Here is a 20,310-nt window from a genome sequence, read left to right on the forward strand (position 1 = left end):
TAAGCCGTTCCACAGTATTTGAGTGGAACAAGTTGCTTAAAGAGGGTAGGGAGCTCGTTGAAGACGACCATCGCTCCGGACGGCCGTCGACGGCAAGAACCGACACGAATGTGAGGACTGCTGAACACAGACCGACGCTTAACCGGTGAAGAAATTGCGGACCAGTTGGGTCTGTCTGCATCCAACGTCCAACGCATTATTTCACAGGATTTGGCCATGCGCAAGGTGTGCGCCAAGATGGTGCCGAAAATTCTGAGTGTCGACCAACAGCTCCTGGCCAAATACAGTGTTGCCACGTTGCCGCACCCGCCCTATTCTCCCGATCTGGCACCACCGGACTTCTCCTTCTTCCCCCTGATGAAAAAACAGCTCAAGGGACGACGTTTTGACTCGATAAAGGCCGTTCAAGAGGCTTCGACGAGGGTCATCACGACGGCATCCCCAAAGACAATTTTCAGCTGGCGTACGGGGAATGGGAGCAACGTTATTCTAAGTGTGTAGCAGCTCAAGGAGCACACTTAGAAGATTATTAAGTCGATGTAAGTATATCGTCAATGAAATTCTTGTAAAAAAATCAGTCCTACCACTTTTGGGTACGACCCTCTATACTGAACACAAAGAAAAGACACTATCCTCAATAGTTTTGTAAGTAGAATGTCTTTATATATAAATATATAGCTTTCCTACCGTTGGACTGCCAACCGTAGGGCCACAGGTTCGATTCCCCGGCAAGGTACCCTGAGCACCTGCAGCTCCATCCAAGATATGTGATCTTGCGGGTACCATAACCGGCACAGGGTAGACTAAATTTGAAACAAAATAAAGATTTTTATGGCGACTAAGTTCGCTTTATTATTAAACAGACCACGTATTTTAAGTTATTCAAATATTCTGTACAATTTTCACATCCGATCTCCGTTGTTAAAAAAACGTCGCTTTCCCTTAAGGAATGTCAATACGACAATTAGGACGCAAAATTAATTTCTCTCTCTAATTTATGTATAAATACATAGCCTAGAGTAATAAATTAATCAGGTGAAAACGTTTTTTTACGAGTGTACCCTTGTTTTATTTGGCTTTCAGTACCCTGAAGTGGTTCTAAAGGCAAGGCAGTGTTGATTTTTCCAATTTTAAAAAGGGTATCGTTTTTTTTGCGTATCCTTAATATGAATAAATTATTACCGTCCGGTAACCATTACCGGTACAGTGTATTTAGGAACTGGCCCCCTGTATTACCCTGTTGTGTGAATTTCACACGCCGTATATGGCTTAGTACTGGGTGAACTCTACCAACACCCACTAAACCGACCTACCAAAGTTTATTACTGTGTTTATGGTTTATATATATATAGTGTGTATATATAGTATATATATATATGTGTGTATATATATATATATATATGATCTCGTCGAAGGAACAGGTAAGTGTTGAATAAGAAACAATAAAAGAATACACAATAGAAAAGAACACTTACCCGTTATTTCTTGATCATTTCGACAGAATTCAGCTCCGTCTTCCTCAGAATAACTGCTATTACTAAGTGCCTCTGTTTCTTCTGAGGAAGACGGAGATATATTCCGTCGAAGTTGTTTAGAAATAACGTGTGAGTGTTCTTTTTATGTGTTCTTATATTGTATGTTGCAGTTTAAGTTTTAAAAGTATATATATATATATATATATATATATATATATATATATATATATATATATATATATATATATATGTGTGTGTGTGTGTGTGTATATTTATATAAGTATTACCCAGACGCATGCAGAAATGATTTTTCCTCAGACGAAAATTCCTCAGCTCACCAAAACCTCCACCTAAATGCTGGGAACATCCCACCTCCTACCGTGACGTCAGCGCACTTCCCCCCACCCCTTTCCCTCCCTCCGAGTCACGTGGCCCGTCTACGTCAATACTTGATAAGAACCCTCCCCTCCACTCAACAGTTTGAAACTACCCCCACCCTCCTCTCTTTCTCCCCTCAAGGACCAAGTAGAATTTTTATTTCCTTTTTTCCCTCAGAAGTTAAGAGGAACCTTTTAGCCAACAGGACTCGTCCGCACACACACACACATATTAAACCACCCACGAGTCCTCACCCTTATCCTCAAGCCCCGCCCACGGGGCCGCATCCCATTGGTCAGATTCCCTCAGCCAATGGGAGTGCAGTTCGTGGGAGGAAACCTTTTGTGTCCCTTTGAGTTGAAGCTCCAACCCTCTTGAAACGGATTCTATTTTACTCTTTTTATTCCTTTTATTTATTTTTCCATCCCTTTCCGATTTACCTCCATACCTCGGAACACTCCCAGGGTTTTCTCAGGGAAAAACCCTAGGTCGCCCGGGAAAAGGGTTTCTAGGATATGTTGAAATATTTTATTTTCCTAACACCAAACCCTTAATGTTTTCATTGTAAATATAGGTATATGAAATTCATATCTGCGATGTTTTAAGAACGATTTTTATACCTCCGAACTCTTCCAGGGTTTTCTAGGGAAAAACCCTCGCTTGCCTGGGGAAATGGGTTTCTGGGTTCCTTCAATTTTTTTTTCTCATCACACCGTACCATTAATGTTTAATCGTTAAATTAAGTACACCAAATTCATTTCTGCGATGCGATAAAACAATTTTTTTGCCTCCGAAGTCTCCCAGGGTTTTATCAGGGAAAAACCCTAGCTAGTATGGGGAAAAGGGTTTTTAGGGTACCTTCAAATTTTTCTTTCTCATCACACCATTCGATTTTTGTTTTCATCGTTTAAATAAGTATACCAAATTCATGTCTGCCATGTTTTTAAACAATTTTTACGCCTCCGAACTCTCCCAGGGTTGTGTCAGGGAAAATCCCTAGCTAGCGTGGGGAAAAGGTTTTCTAGGGTACCTTCAAATTTTTTTTCTCATAACATCATACCCTTAATGTTTAATCGTTAAATTAAGTATACTAAATTCATTTCTGCGAAGTTTTATAAACATTTTTCATACCTCCGAACACTTCCAGGGTTTTCTAGGGAAAAACACTAGCTAGCCTTGGAAAAAGGATTTCTAGGGTACCTTCAAATTTTTTTTCTCAATAAAACATACCCTTAATTTTTTTATCGTTAAAATAAGAATATCAAAATCTTTTCTGCGATGTTTTAAATCCATTTTTATACCTCCGAACACTCCCGGGTTTTCTCAGGAAAAAACCCTAGATAGCCCGGGAAAAAGGGTTTCTAGGGTATGTCCAAATAATATTTCTCTCCTGACACCATTTCATAAATGTTTAAAAACTAAAAATAGTTAATTTATATTCATGTCTACGATGTTTTATCATGTATTAAAATCACTGTTTATATAATCTATATATATCCTATTTTCATCTGATTATTTTAATGTATCAGAACGACGTTTTTTTGGTATAATTGTCAACATTTATTTTAAAAAATATATTAGTTCTCCTGACCACACCCTTTTTTCAAAACTCTAAAGACAAGGTAGCCATTTTGTCATGTCACTAGGATTTGTTGAAAAGATATATATATATATATATATATATATATATATATATATATATATATATGACAAACGTTATGCGATTTTCTGGAAAGAAAAAGGCTAATCTTAACATTAGAATAGGAGGGTAAAAACTAGAGCAGGTAGAACAGTTTACGTATCTCGGAAGTGTTTTGGACCAACACGGTCAAATAGTAGGGACGTAAGGGGAAGAATTGCGCTAGGCAAAGAGGCTTTCACACAAGGAGGAGGGAGTTAAGATGAGAGGGACGTTGAGTCAGGATATTAAAAAAAGACTCGTTAGGAAACTTTGATGTGGAGCGTAGCTATGTGTGGCTATGGAAAGGTGGTCATTGAAGCAGGAGGATAGACGTAGACTGGATGCTATTGTAGAGATGTGGGTGTGGAGAAGAATGGAGAAGGTGAAATGGACCGAGAAGAAAACTATGAGGAAGTACTTGGTATGGTGGGCGAAGTGAGGGGTTTGTTGGGAGCAATGGTATGGAGGCAGGAAAAGTGGATGAAGGGGCTATTGATCGGCAATAGTGGGATGTTGAAGAAGACTCTAATAGAGGGGACAATGCTAATAGAAAACGAGGTAAGGGCAGGTATAGGTGATAGGGATGTCTTGGATAGGGGATGAAGGGAGGAAGAAAGTACTCAGGGATGAAGAGGGAACTGATGTAGACTAGGATGCTGGATTTTGTGTTTTGTTAGGAGTCACAGAATATTTATTTATATAATAGCTGTGTCCATCCAAAAATCTACCTTAACGGGTAGATTACCTAATTATATATATGTACATATATATATATATATATATATATATATATATATATATATATATATATATATATATATATATATATATATATATATATATATATATATATATATATATTAATTTCGTCGAAGTAAGACGAAAGAGTTGAATAAAAAACTGGGACCGCAAAAAACAACATAAGAACACATAAAAAGAACACGTTATTTCATAATAATTTCGACGAATTTTAGCTCCGTCTTCCTCAGAAGAAACAGGAGTACCTCCTTTATAATATCAAGAAATAACGTGTGAGTGTTCTTTTTATGTGTTCTTATATTGTTTGCTGCTGTCCAAGTTTAGATAAAAATTTTGGTTTCATGCTATATAGATGATTTCGTCGAAGTAACAGTGAAATGTTGTAAAAAAAACTTTAAGACAGTCAATACTACTGTTGTGTCTGAGACAGTCGGAGCTAAATTCCGCCAAAATTATTATTATTATATTAAATATATATATAGTATATATATATATATATACACATAGATGACCTAGAAGCACTCAGGATAGCAATATTACATTTGGATGGCACAGTAGAACAGAAAATAAAATAGATAGCACCTAAAAGGACACTCACATATTGGATTGTCTGAGTTTGCGACTTCTCGTCTAAGGCCGGTCTGAAATACTCTATGTACAAAATAAATATACTTCAATATTTTTAATCGAATGTTTATAGTTATAACCTTCCACTTTTGAATTAGTAAATCGTATATATTCAATCAAAAGTCGCTATTTTTCGAATTACCTACGTGTTTATCAAATTTCATCTCTTATTCCTCTAAGCCAAATGTCTTCAATACCTTTTTTGTTATTATTTCTGTAAGAAAACTGCAAATGCACTGTTGGTTTAATGAGTATTGCCGTACACGTCTTCTGGTATTACATCTGCTGACACTTGCGGGTCAATCAGTGGCAATTGACCGTTGGTTTTTCCTGTTTTACACGTTTTCATCACACTGTTGTATCCTTGATGGATCTCCCGGGCATCATTCCTCATCGTCAATCTCCTGTCTACACTCCCAGAGATATATCCTGACTTTCAGAAGAAGAAAACCATATCTTGGGACATTCCTCTATCCCCATAGAAGCATCCTTAACCACTGTCATAGTCTCCTGACCATACAAACCTTTGTGTTAGTTTTAGTACTGCGCAGGGTTAATACTGGGGCTATTCTCGAGAAAGTAGAGGAAATATGAATGCCTGAATGTTGCCATTGCTATGTTTATGATACTCTGGGTGAACAAGCGATGAATAACACGTCAACAGAGTGAGGGAAGGGTACAAGTTTATCGAAGTAGAAGCAATAGGCTAGGAGGACACCTGATAAGGAGTTGAGATTGCTTGTGAATCTAACTGTTGGGGAAATTAGCGGCATTTGAGAATAGATTGAAGGCCTAGGATTGAGTATATGGATGGGAAACACGATGATATTAGTAACTTAATATGAAAGAACTGGCATTTATCAGAGAATTCCTCACAAAGGAACCTCAAATTCCAACCACAAATGCCACAGTTCAAGTTAGAAGTGCTTCTGAGCCAAAGAGTGGCTGTTTGGGTTCTATTTATTTTTGCGTCCTCCACAAAGATTCACAGAATGCTGTGTCGTTCAATAGGCATTGTTCCTCATGGTAAACCTCGTCTCTATCCTCCTAGGGACATCCATTACATGTAGAAGAAGATAAACCATCACTTTGGGATATTTTTCATTCATATCTCACGAAAGCATCGTTGGTATTATGATCATGGCCTCCGAAACCCAATTTACAAAAGTTTAACAAACAATTCAATTGCCTATAATTTCTCCATGGAGTGTGGTTACGTGAATTTGTGAAGCGAACCTCAAACAACAGCTCAGTCTTGGCTCTGGTCACGCAGACTGTAACGGTCCACAGAAAACTGAAGCGGGTCGTTTTGCCTTTTTTTTTGTCACTTAAAAATTGAACCGTCTTGTGTGTTTCAAACCTTATTTTTGCGCTATTTACTTCAAAATTGGCGATAGTCAAAAGATCTAATTAAATTAGGTATTGGATAAGCTTGTTTAAACATTAGAATTTAATTCAATAGAATTCCTTTAACGCCTGGTATCCTAGAAACGAATAGAGTCAAGGAAACCACTTACATATAATCAGTAGTGTTTGTATGTACTTTACAAAAAGGGGTTTTTTATGGTTTTTTTTATTTATGGTTTATTTTAAATATATACATAGATGGAGAAAGAATGCGTTCAAATATTACAGAAGTTTTAACGCTCTAAAATAAGTAATTTGCTGGAAAAAAATTAGAAGACTTTAGAACTTGAACGCTTGTGAAAGGGGTTTTAAACGTATCAGGACTTTCTTAAATTTGTCACTTTTCCTCTTTTAAAAGCTTATCATGCCAAAGCAAAGAAAACCATTACTTTCAGATATTTCTTCATATCATTAAATGCATTCTTAATATCATGGTCATTGGTTTCGAACCTAATTTTCCAATTTTAACGCACAATATAATCGTTTTTTCATTGCTCAGTTAAAAGTGGCCTCGTGGATTTGTGACGCGCCAATAGGACAGGGGTTCAGTCTAGCTGTGTGATCCCGTAGACTGTTACGGCCCGTTGGCAATTGACGCGGGTCGTTATGCTTTCCCAAACCCTGAAAAAAAATCGTAGTCTGTACGAAAAAACAGTGTCAAAATTACTGTAAAAAACAGTAGTCTGCTTCGGCTAGAAAAATCTTTTTTTGGCCTTTTTTTGATAGATTCTATATTGTTAACATTATTATAAGATAAACATCGTGGAAATAAGGTCATTGTCCTTATGGCAACGGTCATTCTTACAATATACATACATACAGGGTGCGGTGCTTAACCCCGGACGCAAGCACGTCTTTCCTCATAATGAGATTTCCTGGCTGGGTTAAGAGAAATTTTCCCGTTTAAACTTCTCCGAAGCGGTCAAAGTAGTAGGGACGTAAGCAGAAGAATAGCAATAGGAAAAGAGACTTTCACAAGGAGGAGGGAGTTAAGATGAGAGGGACTTTGAGTAAGGATATTAAAAAAATACTCGTTAGAAAACTTTGATATGGAGCGTAGCTATGCATGGCTATGGAAACGTGGTCATTGAAGCAGGAGGATAGACGTAGATTGGAGGCTTTTGAAATGTGGGTGTGGAGAAGAATGGAGAAGGTGAAATGGACCGAAAGAAGGAATACAAACGAGGAAGTACTTGGTATGGTGGGCGAAGAGAGGGGTTTGTTGGGAGATATTACTAAGGAGGAGGCAGGAAAAGTGCATGAAGGGGGTATTGATTGGCAATAGTGGGATGTTGAAGACTGTAATAGAGGGGAGAATGTTAATGGCAAATGAGGAAAGGGAAGGAACAGGATACGGATGTCTTGGATAGGGGATGAAGGGAGGAAGAAAGTACTCAGAGATGAAGAGGGACCTGATTTAGAGTAGGATGCTGGATTTTCTGTTTTTTAGGAGTAATAAAATGTTTTATTTAGTAGTGTGTCCCTCCAAAAACCTACCTTAACCGGTAGATTACCTCAAAAAAAATACTATAACACCAAAGCTCGATAGCACTCATATCTCGATGATAAAAGCTGCTCTCATCAATTGTGGTCGACGTACTTTTGCGTATAATCACATCTCTCGGCCATTTTGGAGGCTATTATGACTGTTTACCAGATGCCATTTGTAGCTTTCAAGTACGTAGGAAGGAGCGTAGGTATCTAAGAAGGGTATTGGGAAAGTTTGAGGCTAGGGATAAGGTTATTATGTAGGGTTAACTGAAATCTTGTATGGGAACTTGAACTGGTTTTGAATTCGGGGATGAATATCGCTTTCTTCAATGAGTTCTTAAGTTAAAAATTAATAGAAAAATGACGTGAAGTAATTAGATGTGGTGTTTCTCCGAACAGTATAAGGAGTCAGCTATCTTTAATAATGACTTAGAAAACTGTCTTAAATCTGTTACATATCTAAACGGTACATTATAATTGATTTAGATTCGATAATATCACAGGAGTAACTAGATTTAGACATCTTTTTCACCAACGTAACTAGTTAATGCAAAAAAATGTAATATTATTTGAAAATTTTCAAAATTTCGGAAACTTCTCAAGCTTTGACATACTGTCAAGATAGACTTTTCGACTAAAAAGACGAAATAGGTAATTTTTTTCGAGATTCGAGAGTTTTCTCAAGGGTAGGAAAAAAATTGGTAATCTTTGGGGAAAATTGTGCATTGGAAACTTGTTATATCTTAAACTATTGTCTTAAAATTTGAAATTTGGAAGTCCTAGCTTCTGGTGTAATACAACACATTTTGTATAGAAAACAAACAAAAAATAGCAATATTGGGCAAAAAGTACACTAAAATACTTTACTTTAAATTTCAAAATCATATCTTTATATTTCATACTATTAGTCACCGTTTAAGGCTCCCAACATTTCTCCAAAACGTGTAACAAATATTTTATATTCCGTCACCGACAAACTCTTACGACTTTTCTCGAATCCACTTGACTTATTGACAGCTGCGCCTTCACGTCATCGTCGTCCGAGGTATCGTATTCCGTCACTGACAAACTCTTACGACTTTTCTCGAATCCACTTGACTTATTGACAGCTGCGCCTTCACGTCATCGTCGTCCGAGGTATCGTATTCCGTCACTGACAAACTCTTCCGACTTTTCTCGAATCCACATTTCTCCCAAATTGTAACAAGTGTTTTCTCATTCCGTCACTGTATCCACTTGACTTATTCGACAGCTGCGCCTTTGCCTCATCAACGTCCGAGGCGTAATGATTATTACCCTTTGAGGTGCCTCCTTGAGGTGAGAGGGAAAACAATAAAAATCCCAGAAGGCATCGCAGAAGGGGGAATAAGGAGGAGGGTGTTTTGGAATCGGTTCAAATTTCTTAATGGTTTCGCAATAGCCACTCCAAATTGCTCGAATATTGTGTGCGGAGGGGCATTGTACTGTCATATTTGCAAAAGATTATTATTGGCTGGCCAGGCCAATGCTGCCAATTTAAAACACGACAAACTCGACTCCAATATGGTGTGATATGCCATAAATATGCTTTTGATATAAGTGATTCGCCGTTCATCATTTTTGAATCAAATCTTTTAAAAAAGACGAGTTTGCTTTGATGTTTATATAATCGTCTGTGGGTCAGTGATCTCGGACGTCCGATGCTCGTGTTTCGTCATCAACAATTATTGGCTTTTCCCTGGCTCGCAACCGCTTAATTCTACCACCCATCAGATTGACAGTAGACCTATCAACAGCATCGTCAATACATAATAAACAGCCTTTTGAAACGACGATTGAATCTCAGTATTGAGTCACTTTTTAATAGTCACGCTGTTTATAACTCGCAAATGTTGACATATATAGCACACACTAGAACACGTCTCCATACTTCATCTGCTTCTTATATTCTATATATATATATATAAATAAATAAATATATATATATATACGTATATATATACATATAAATATATATGTATATATATACATATACACATATATATATATATATATATATATATATATATATATATATATATTACATATATGTATACCATAAACACAGTATTCAACCGTAGAAGGTCGGTTTGGTATGGGTGATTATAGAGTTCACCCAACAGTACTAAGCCCCATTTACGGCGCGTGAAATTCAAACATCAGGGTATTAATAATGGGGGCCAGTTCCTTAATACACTGTACCGGTTACGGTTTCCCAGGAAGATATGGTACCCGAAAAAATCGCTTTAGTTTGGATGGAGCTTCAGGTGCCCAGAGTGCCTTGGTCGGGAATTGAACCCGGTATAGTTGAAGCAGTCCAACGCTCTACCCCCTGGACTACCGCGACCCACATATATATATACATATATATATATATATATATATATATATATATATATATATATATATATATATATATACACACAGGCCTGTATATATACATATAAATAAGAACACATAAAAAGAACAATCACACCTTACTTCTTAATTATTTCGAAGGAAATTAGCTCCGTCTTCCTCAGAAGAAACAGTAGTTCTCTCTTCTGTGTTCTTATATAGTTTATTGGTGTCCAAGTTTTTTATTCAGCACCTCCCTGTTACTTCGAGATATATATATATATATATATATAATTATATATATATATATATATATATATATATATATATATGCGTACGTGTGTTGAGTTAGAGAGAGAGAAGAGAGTGAAGCTGATGAGATTGCAGGGCGTAGCCATCTCGTCGGGTTTGGCCGGGGGATGGGGAGAGGGGTGAGGAAGGATTTCGGACCACGGGGGGTACGGGGGTGAGGTGCCGTAGGAGAGAGATGGGGAGGAAAGGAACGGGAGGTTACCCTGGGAACCTCGTAGTCTCCGGAGCAAATTCTCCGGGTAGTCGGGGGGAGGGAGAAGAGAGTTCTCATCCCTGGCTGTCGGTTGCGAAGAGGGGTGTGGGGATTTGTAGGGGAAGTTTGCGAAAGTTTCTGCAGGGGTGTGGAGAGGAGGGTTGGAGGGATGAGAGGGGTGTTTTCGCTTCGGCGTAAAAATCAATGAGGTTGCCTCGTCCGCTCTCAAATTCTGCGCCGTTTGTCCGGGGTCGCCTTCTCGCTCTACAGAGAAACCTTCTTGCTCTCCCGCTGTCTCTCATTTAAATGTTCCTATTTTCGCCAATTGTACTCCGATCCTAGTTTCAGCTACACCTTTGGATAGCTGAGATTAAGTTCTTTAAGATTCATACAAAAAATGTGTATTTTAAAATAAGTTTAGCGAGATAATTGAACTTAAATTAGAAATATTTTTCGCGGAGACATCAGAGATATTTATATCAACTCCAAAAAATCGTTCATTTTTTCGCCAAATCAGTTTTGATAGTAGTTTTAACTTAATTATTTTGTAGCTGAGTTATTTTGCTATGGAATTGGTGCAAAAGATCTCTCGGTAAAAGCGATTTATTAAAGAAAATTTAACTTAAAATGCTAGTTATATTTTGGACTCTAAAATATTTTCGCATGATAACTACGTAATCATCATTCTCACTCAGAAAAATGTTCCTATTTTTGCCAAAACTACTTCCAGAGAGATTTAAACCACACCTTGGTGTAGTTTAGACTTAGTGTAATTACATTTTTTCGAATATGTTGGAGATATTTGAAATCCTTGTTGCCACTCAGAAAAATGTTCCTATTTTCGCCAAATCAACTTATAAGTTGGTTTTAACTTATAAGTAATACGTAGCTGAGATTTTTTACATCAGGAATTCTACAAAATATCTCTCAGTCAAAACTTATTTAATAAGATAACATAACTAAAATTAGAAATTATTTTTGGGCCCGTATTAATTTTCGCGGAAAACTACAACATCATTGATTCCACTCAGAAAAATATTCTTAATTTCCCTAAATAAGCTATTATCCAGTGCTGAACTAAGCCGTTGGATAATTGAAATTATGTTCTTTCAGAAACGTTTGAGAAATATCTATTATAAAACCTATTTAGCAAGATATATGGACTTGAATTGGATATAACATTCGAGGAGGTATCTGAATTTTTTATTTCCACATACAAAACCGTTCCTATTTTCGCCAAAACCACTGCAATTGTAGTTTATCTACATGCTTATGTAGCAAAGGTTTAGTTTTACAAGATATGTATAAAATATTACTCGTGCAACGCATTTTATGATAAAATAGAACCTAAATTAGAAATTAACTTCGCGGAGACCTCTGAAATTTATATTTCCACTTGCAAAATCGTTCTTATTTTCGATAAAACTACAACGATTGTAGTTTTATCAACATTTATATGAAGCTAAGGTTTATTTTTATAAGAGATGTATAAAATATTACTCGGTTAACGCATTTTATGATTAATAGAACTTAAAGAAGTAATTAACTTCGCGGAGACCTCTGAAATTTATATTTCCACTTACAAAAGCGTTCTTATTTTCGCCAAATAAGGTAAGATCATGCTTTTAACTACATCATTATATAGCTGAGTTTATATGCATTAGGAATTGTATAGAATATTTCTTAATTAAAACGCATTTTATGATATAATGGAGCTGAAATTAGAAATTATTTTCTGGGACACACCTAAAATCTTTGTATCCCCTCAGAAAATTGTTCCTATTTTCGCCAAATTAACCTTGATAGTGGGTTTAAGTACACCAATGATTAGCTGAGACTCGGTTCGATAGGATTTGTACAAAAAATCTTGGTCAAGACGCAATAATTAGATAATTGTGCTTAAATTAGAAATTACTTTCGCGGAAAATCTGAAGAATTTATTTCCACTCACAAAATCGTTCCTATTTTCGCCAAATTGACTTCTATTGCGGTTTTAACTACAAAAATTTGTAGTTGAAGTTTTGTGCTTTAGGAATTAAACGAAAAATTCCTTGATCAAAACGCAATTATCTCGATAATTGAACTTACATTGGAAATTATTTTTGGACTCGTAATAATATTCGCGGAGAATTGCGAAATTAACAACCCCACTCAGAGAAATGTTCCGATTTCTGCTAAATCAATTCTGATCCTATTTTCAATTACGCTATTGAATAGCTGAGATATTAATCTTTAAGAAACACACAAAAAAGAAGAGTTAAAAACATATTATGCCAGATTATCGAACTTATAGGAGTAATTATTTTTGGGGAGACATCTGAAATCTTTATTTTCGCTCAAAAAATCGTTCATATAGTTGCCAAATCAATTTCTTGAAGGAATTTAACTTAACTAATTTGTGGATAAGTTTCTGTGCAATAGAAACAGTACAAAATATCTCTCGGTCCACTCACAATAGTTAACGTAATAATTGAACGTATATTAGAAATTATATTTGCGGAGAACTCTGTACTCTGGGCTCCTACTCACAAAATCGTTCCTATTTTCGCCAAATGAACCACTAGCGTGGTTTTAACTACGCCAATATTAAGCGGAGAATGTGTTTAATAGGAATATTACGAAGTTTCTCTCGGTTAAAACGCATTAAAAGAGAAAAATGAATTTTAAGTTAGAAAATATTTTTTGATTCGTAATAATTTTCACGGAGAACTACCGAATAATCAAACCCACTCAGAAAAATGTTCCTATTTTCGCCAAATCAATTTAGAACGTGGTTTAAACTACACCATTGCTTAGGTGAGGCATTTTAAATAGGAATTTTTTAAAAATATCCCTCGGTCAAAACGCCTTTCATAAGATAATTCACACTAATAGCACTCTTATTAATTTCCACAGAGAACTGCGTAATGAATCCCACTTGGAAAAATGTTCCTTTTTTCACCAAATCAACTTTAATCCTTTTTTTATCTACGCCATTTGTTAGCTGAGATTTTTTCTATCAGAAACGTGTAAAAATATCTAGTTTAAATGATTATAGTAAAATAATCTAACCTATATTAGAAACTATTTTCGGGGAGATATCTGAAATCTTTTAAATCCCGCTCACAAAATTGTTCCTATTTTCGCCAATTTAACTGTGAGGATAATTTTGACTACATCTTTGTGTTACTCAGGTTATGTGCAATACCAATCAAACAAAATATTTCTCGATAAAAATGCATTAACTGAAATAACTGAACTTAAATTAGAAATATTTTTCGCGGAGACATCTGAAATCTTTCTTTCCACTAGCAAAATCGTTCCTATTTTCGCCAAATGGACCCCTAGCTTATTTTAACTACAGAAATGTATAGCTGAGGTATTTTGCAATAGGATTCATGCAAAATTTAATTCGAAAAAACGCTTTTAGTGAGATAATTTTACTTAAACTAGAAATCATTTTATGGACTCAATAATTTTTGCAGAGGACTACGACATCATCACTCTCACTCAGAAAAATGTTCATATTTTCGCCAAATCAACTCCAATCCTGATTTCAACTACGCCATTGGATAGATAAGATTATGATCTTTAAGAAACGTGTTAAAAGTATTTAGTTCAAAACATATTTAGCAAAATAATCTAACTTAAATTACAAATATTTTTCGCGGAGATATCTGAAATCCTTGTTTCCACTCACAAAATCGTTCCTATTTTCGCCAAATCAACTTCTAGCGTAATTTTAACCGCATAAATGTGTAGCTGAGATTTTTTGCCTTAGGAATTGTACGCAATATCCTTCGGTCAAAACGTTTTTCATAAGATAATTGTAATAAATTTAGAAATTGGTTTTGGACTCGCTATTTTCGCCAAATCAACTCCGATCCTGGTTTAAACTACGCCATTAAATAGTTTATATTTTGTTCCTTATGAAACACACATATGATATCCAGTTTAAAACATCAATGGCAAAATAAGCCGACATAATTTAGAAATTAGTTTCGCGGAGACGTCTGAAATCTTCAATTTCACTGAAAAAATCGTTCCTATTTTCGCCAATTGAATCTATAGCGTTGTTATAGCTACACCATTGTGTAGCTGAGAATTTGTTCAATGTAAATGGCGCATAATATCCATAGAATAAAACTGTAATAATGAGATAATTAAACTTAAATTAGGATTTATATTTGGACGCGTATTAATTTCTCTAATTTCTCTTCCATGACATTCACAAAAATAGGCCTATTTTCGCTTAATCAACTCAGATTCTATCTTAAACTACGCCATTAGATAGCTGAGATTATGTTCTTAAAGAATCACAGAGAAAATGTCTAGTTTGAAGTATATTTAGTGAGTAAATCTGACTTAAATCGCAAATACTTTTCGCGGAGAACTCCGAAATCATCACTCCCACTTACAAAATCGTTCCTATTTTCGCCAAATCTACTTCGATCGTTGTTTTAACAACAGCAATGTGTAGCTAAGGTTTTTGTACTAGAAAAAATGTACAAAATAATACTCGGTCAAAATATATTTAGTGGGAAAATCTTAACTTTAAATAGACCTTATTTTTGCAATGGTTACAATTTTCGCGGGGACCTGAAAAGTCTTTACCTCAATTCACGAAAACGATCGTATTTTCTTCAAATGAACTCCTAATCTGGTTTTGACTGCAGCAATAAACAGCAGAGATTTTGTTTTATGAGCTGGTTGAAAAATATATGTAGTTTAAAACGTAATTAGCGAGAAAATTGAACTTAAGTTAGAAATTATTTTTGGAATCCAAATTATATCCTCGGAGGACTCGGTACTCTAAAACTCCCGTTCGCAAAAACGTTCCTGTTTTCGCCAAATGAACCCTGATCGTGGTTTCAACTACACCAATGTATAGTCAAGACCTTGTAATATGATAATTAAAAAAATAAGCTTCGTTCCAAAAGTATTTAGTGAGATAATTGTACGTTAATCGGAAATTATTTTTGTATTTGTAATAATTTTCGCGGAGGCCCCTGAGAGTCCTCACTTCCACCCATAAAAACGTTCCTATTTTCGTCAAGTAAGCTTCTATCCGGGTTTTAACTGCATTAGTAAACAACAGAGATTTAAATTGATTAGGAACATGCGAAATATTTTTCTTTTATGACGTATTTTAGCTCGATAATGAACTTAAGCTAGGAATAATTGCCAGGAGATTTGGAGAGAGATCTGGAGATACGTCCTCCTCGGCTTGAGAATCTCGATCGACTGTCCATCTCAGGCTTCATCCCACCTATATACCAGCCCGGACCCCGAATCCGAGGCCGAGCGGGCATAGGGAGGTAGGACGGTCCGGGACGGACGGTCGGCCGGATTCTGGTCCGAAGGGATGTACCTCCAGGTCACATTCCGTGACAATTCCTTTATTAGAGACATAAATAATTGTACAATATCGGGGCGAGTAAACAATATTCCCCTTCCTTTTATCAAAGAGTACATAACAGACATATTATCCGTATAAACATTTATCATTGTGTCTGGTTCCGTGACACTGATGGCGTGGTGTGCCGCCATTAGGGCCGCCAGGCCCTCGGCTTCCAAAATCTGCCGTTCCTCCTCCAGTGCCCATATCTCTGTAGTCCGGAGCATGGGGATGGTCCATGCTACCTGCCATGGTGTGGCGTCTGCATACACGTCCAGGACGTAATGGTAGTTCGTGAATTCCCTCGGGGCATGCCAGGTTCCATCCTCCCATAGGCGGGCGAGCCAGGTGGTATCACGTTGCGCCGTCTGGGTGATCAGGAATAGCGGGAGACGGAGGACATAGACACACCAGGAGATGAATCCCGTTGCTTTCGGGACATCGCGATTTCTAATGCGCTTGATCACTTGGGTGATATACTCGATTCTTCGCAAGGAGTGCTTGGTAAGACTGAGGGTCATTGCAACAGTATCAATTTTAACTCCTAGGTATTTAATCCTGGTTACTGGGGTCAAGCGACTTTTCTTATCATTAATATGAATTTGTAGTTCCTGGCGGAGGAAGTCTACTACCTCTAGGATCAAATGTTCCGTAGAGTTATCAAATAACAGTAACCAGTCGTCCAAATATGCTATCATTACTATTTCAAATTTCCGATAGACTTCGTGTATGACCGCACGCGCCCACCTCTGCATGATTGCAGGCGCTAGCGCGTGGCCCATTGGCAACCGTGTCCACGTGTATGTTGCGCCTTGGTGATACACGCCGTAATTGTGTCGATGCGACGGCTCGATCGGCACTTGCCAAAAGGCATCTTTGAGGTCAATTTTTATTAATAGGGATCCTGGGGGAATTGACTCTAGGGCTTGGGCCGCGGATTTTAACGTGAATCGTGGTGTGCGTATGAACCCCGTCCATGCCGATAGGTCCTGGATCACCCTGACGCCGCCTCCCGCCTTGGGGATGGCGATAAGGGGGAACGCGTTGGTTGCCCGCCCTATGGTCAAGATACATCGGTTAACTAATTTCTTGATGTATTGGTCGATCAGTGCCGTAGGTCTCGTGGGGATGAACACGTGCGGTGCCCCCTGCGGCATCGGTAGGTTTGCTCCGAACCGAAGGGTGTCTCGCGTTGATAAGCATTGGTAGTCGAATTTCCCCGCCGTGGGGAAGTATTCGTCCTCACTTTCTTCTTCCGGTCCTGGTTCTGCGGCCGCTGGGGCTTCCGTGTCGTCATCGGGCAGTCCCTCCTCTTCCGGTTTGTAGGCTATCGGGTCTCGTGGTTCTGGTCTATGTATATCTCCTAAGGGACCCGGAATTCGCCATGCACTAGGTTCTAACTCATGGTCACTGTCGCTATCGTAATCACTGTCTTGTAAGTTTTCTGGTTCCGAGTCTTGTACACTCACTGAACACGTGGTGTCACTTACCGTGTCCGAATCCGTGACCCACTCCTCTGGGTTGACCGGTTCCGCGCTATCTCGGAAGAGTAGGAATTCCCCTAGTTGTTGCAGCGATGGTGGATGGCTGCTAGGGCTGCTCTCAGCCGCAGGTGGTGGCGGCTGGGACATGGGCACTGTTCTAGTTGGTATATCTGGTGGAGGATCCACGGCCGCCGCCTCGGCGACCACGGCCGCGAAAGGGCTGCGGCGGTTGGCCTCCTGCATTCCGGTTTCTTGTTTGCTGCTGCTGCGCCGGACCCCCCGCGTAGCGCTGAGGTGGTGCTTGGACTATGATAGTTGGTGGCGGAGGCGGTATCGCGTTCGCCGGGAGCCGGAGCAGGGCGTTTCCCGTCGTGTCGGTGAGTCGCATTGCCGCTTCCCAACCGTGCGTTTGCACGATGGCCAGGACGCGTATGCGGTTGTATACTATGTGCCGGCTAGTCTCCGGCAGGGTAGGCCAATCTGCGGCCAAACTGATCATGGCGTCAAGTTCGTGTAGATCCCGTTTCGTTAAGCGCGGGGATCCGCGCGCTGCCTTTACCTGGTGGCATAACTGCATGACTTCCTGGTCATCCTGCGGCGGTGGGATCCACGTGGGTGGCCCAGGCTGCCGCAAGGACGCAAACGTTGGTTCTTCCGGGGCAGGTGTCGCTGGTCTCGGATTCTGCCCGGGAGGTATCCGCCATTCCTGTGTGGCTTGCTGTAGCTGCCTCCTGGTCTCATCCATGCCTTGGGATAATTCGCTGATGCGGTTGGCAATGGCTAGGGCCCATTGCGGGGGTTCCGATTCGCCCATACTCAGTATCGGGGACGGATTCCTTGTTGGTGATGACGGCGGCGAAGGTGCCCTGGCGCAGGAAGGTTGCGGTTGCTTTGTCTTGGCCCGTGTGTGACGCTGGTTCAGAACTGGGCTAGATGATCGAGAGGACATACCGTGCTTAGGCATCCGTCGATCTTTGCTTTTGCGGAGAAATTAGTGTTCTAAAACTCCCATTCACAAAAACGTTCCTATTTTCGCCAAATGAACCGTGATCGTGAATTTAACTACACTGATGGAAAGCGTGAAGTTTTTTCTATATGCTGATTACAAGATTATTATTAGTTAAGGTGTATTCAGCCTGATAATCTTACTTTCTTCAGAAAATATTTTTGGTATCGAAATAACATTTACGAAGACCTTGGAACTGTTTCCCCGTCATCACATAAACGTTCCTATTTTCGCCAAATAAACCCCGAATGTGGTTGCGCATAGAACAATGGATAGCTGAGATCTTTTTAAATTTTCCTCTTTGTTAATACTTAATGATTTTCAAGATGGAGTTGTTGTCCAAAAGGCATCAAGGTGATAGATAAGATTACTTCTTAAAGAAATATGTTAATTATTTGAAATTTCATTGATTATCGTATTATTTGTTGAAATATAAGACTTTAAAAACTGTATTAATCGAGAGTTTACATTATATTATTATATTTACGACTCATTCTAATGAATCTGAAAGCCAGTGTTACCATTTTAGTCGTAAAAAATGAATTATTTCAGAGTAATTTGTCTTTTATGTGCAAAGGTGGAATTTGCAAACGTATTTCAATCAATTAAAAGTCGTTGGAGGCCTTGAAATCCTTATATTAAGCGAATTATAACAAAAAAAATTGCTTCACATGTATATAAATTAATATAGGACGACAGTTGCAAAGCGTTTTCCGTGTTTACCAATTGAAATGGTTCATATTTTCGTCTTAGTACCATCTAAATCGTATTTTGGTGACTTAATATATTAGGCAATGCATCCAAGTATTTAGTTTAATTGAAATAATCACCGTAGTATGTATGGTCTGGTGTTAAAATGCAATGAGAATAAGATCTTTGCGAATAACTCACTTCAAAGATTGTCGCCATGACGGTCGGAATTTGACGTATTAAAGTTTGTATTTAATAAATACAGGTTAAAATCATATTTTTACTATTTCTTCATAGTAAATAGCGATAGAATAGCTTTAAAATTAACTAAAATTGCTCTATTTTGAAACATTAAGTTAGATAAACTAAGTTTGCTGTGATTTCAAGTAAAAAACTAAGATTTTTGGCTAATTTTTTCATTACCACGTATTGTTTTAGATGTATATACTGTGTAAATGAGTATTGAACCTAAGTAAAAAGTTTTTTTTGATGAGTTAAATATTAAATACTCTGAGATATAATTGTATTTTTCCATATGTATCAGTTATTCCCCGTAAAAAATGTCTCCCAACTCTTTATTTATGTATTTTTGGCGAAAAAGAAATGTTTTTTGTAGACATTTCTGGTTACCGAGGACGTTTTTTGTATGTTTATCGGTTAAAATCAAGGTTTTATGGTTTTAATATACCTTTTCTTAATTAAAAAATAGTTTTAATTCAATGAAGTATCGCATTTTTGTCGAATTAACCGCGTGTTTGTAAATTTATAACCGTTACGCCATTGACAAAATGTCTGCCAAAAATCCATTCGGTTGTCATTGAGCGTAAACAAACTGATTGATATAACATTGCTGGGTGTTAAGATAACTTTTCCCACGCATATATCGATTAAAATTGATGTTTATAGGTATATAATTACTTGTTTTAATTGAGAAATCGGGTTCATTCAATCAGATATCGCTTTTTTTCGAGTATTTCACGTACATATCCGGATAAAACATGTAAATTAACTGGAATTACATGGTCCACAATACTTTCTAGGGTCGTATCTTCGAAAATATTAGTGGTAAGAAGAT

The 20,310-nt window shown here is 37.8% G+C and overlaps 1 protein-coding gene across 1 annotated transcript; it reads right to left on the reverse strand.

Annotated features, from left to right (window-relative positions):
* Nucleotides 1-9,477: 9,477 nt before the first annotated feature.
* LOC139693201 (uncharacterized) lies at nucleotides 9,478-17,686 on the reverse strand. The gene is made up of 2 exons (XM_071591302.1): nucleotides 16,131-17,686; nucleotides 9,478-9,583 (listed from the first exon to the last, which is right to left on the reverse strand). Exons 1-2 carry the CDS (start codon nucleotides 17,684-17,686, stop codon nucleotides 9,478-9,480), a joined length of 1,662 nt encoding a protein of 553 aa, XP_071447403.1.
* Between the last annotated feature and the right edge of the window lie 2,624 nt (nucleotides 17,687-20,310).

This window comes from Hetaerina americana, unplaced genomic scaffold (assembly GCF_022747635.1).
Source record: "Hetaerina americana unplaced genomic scaffold, ioHetAmer1.1.p SCAF_45, whole genome shotgun sequence".
NCBI classification, from domain to species: Eukaryota; Metazoa; Arthropoda; class Insecta; order Odonata; family Calopterygidae; genus Hetaerina; species Hetaerina americana.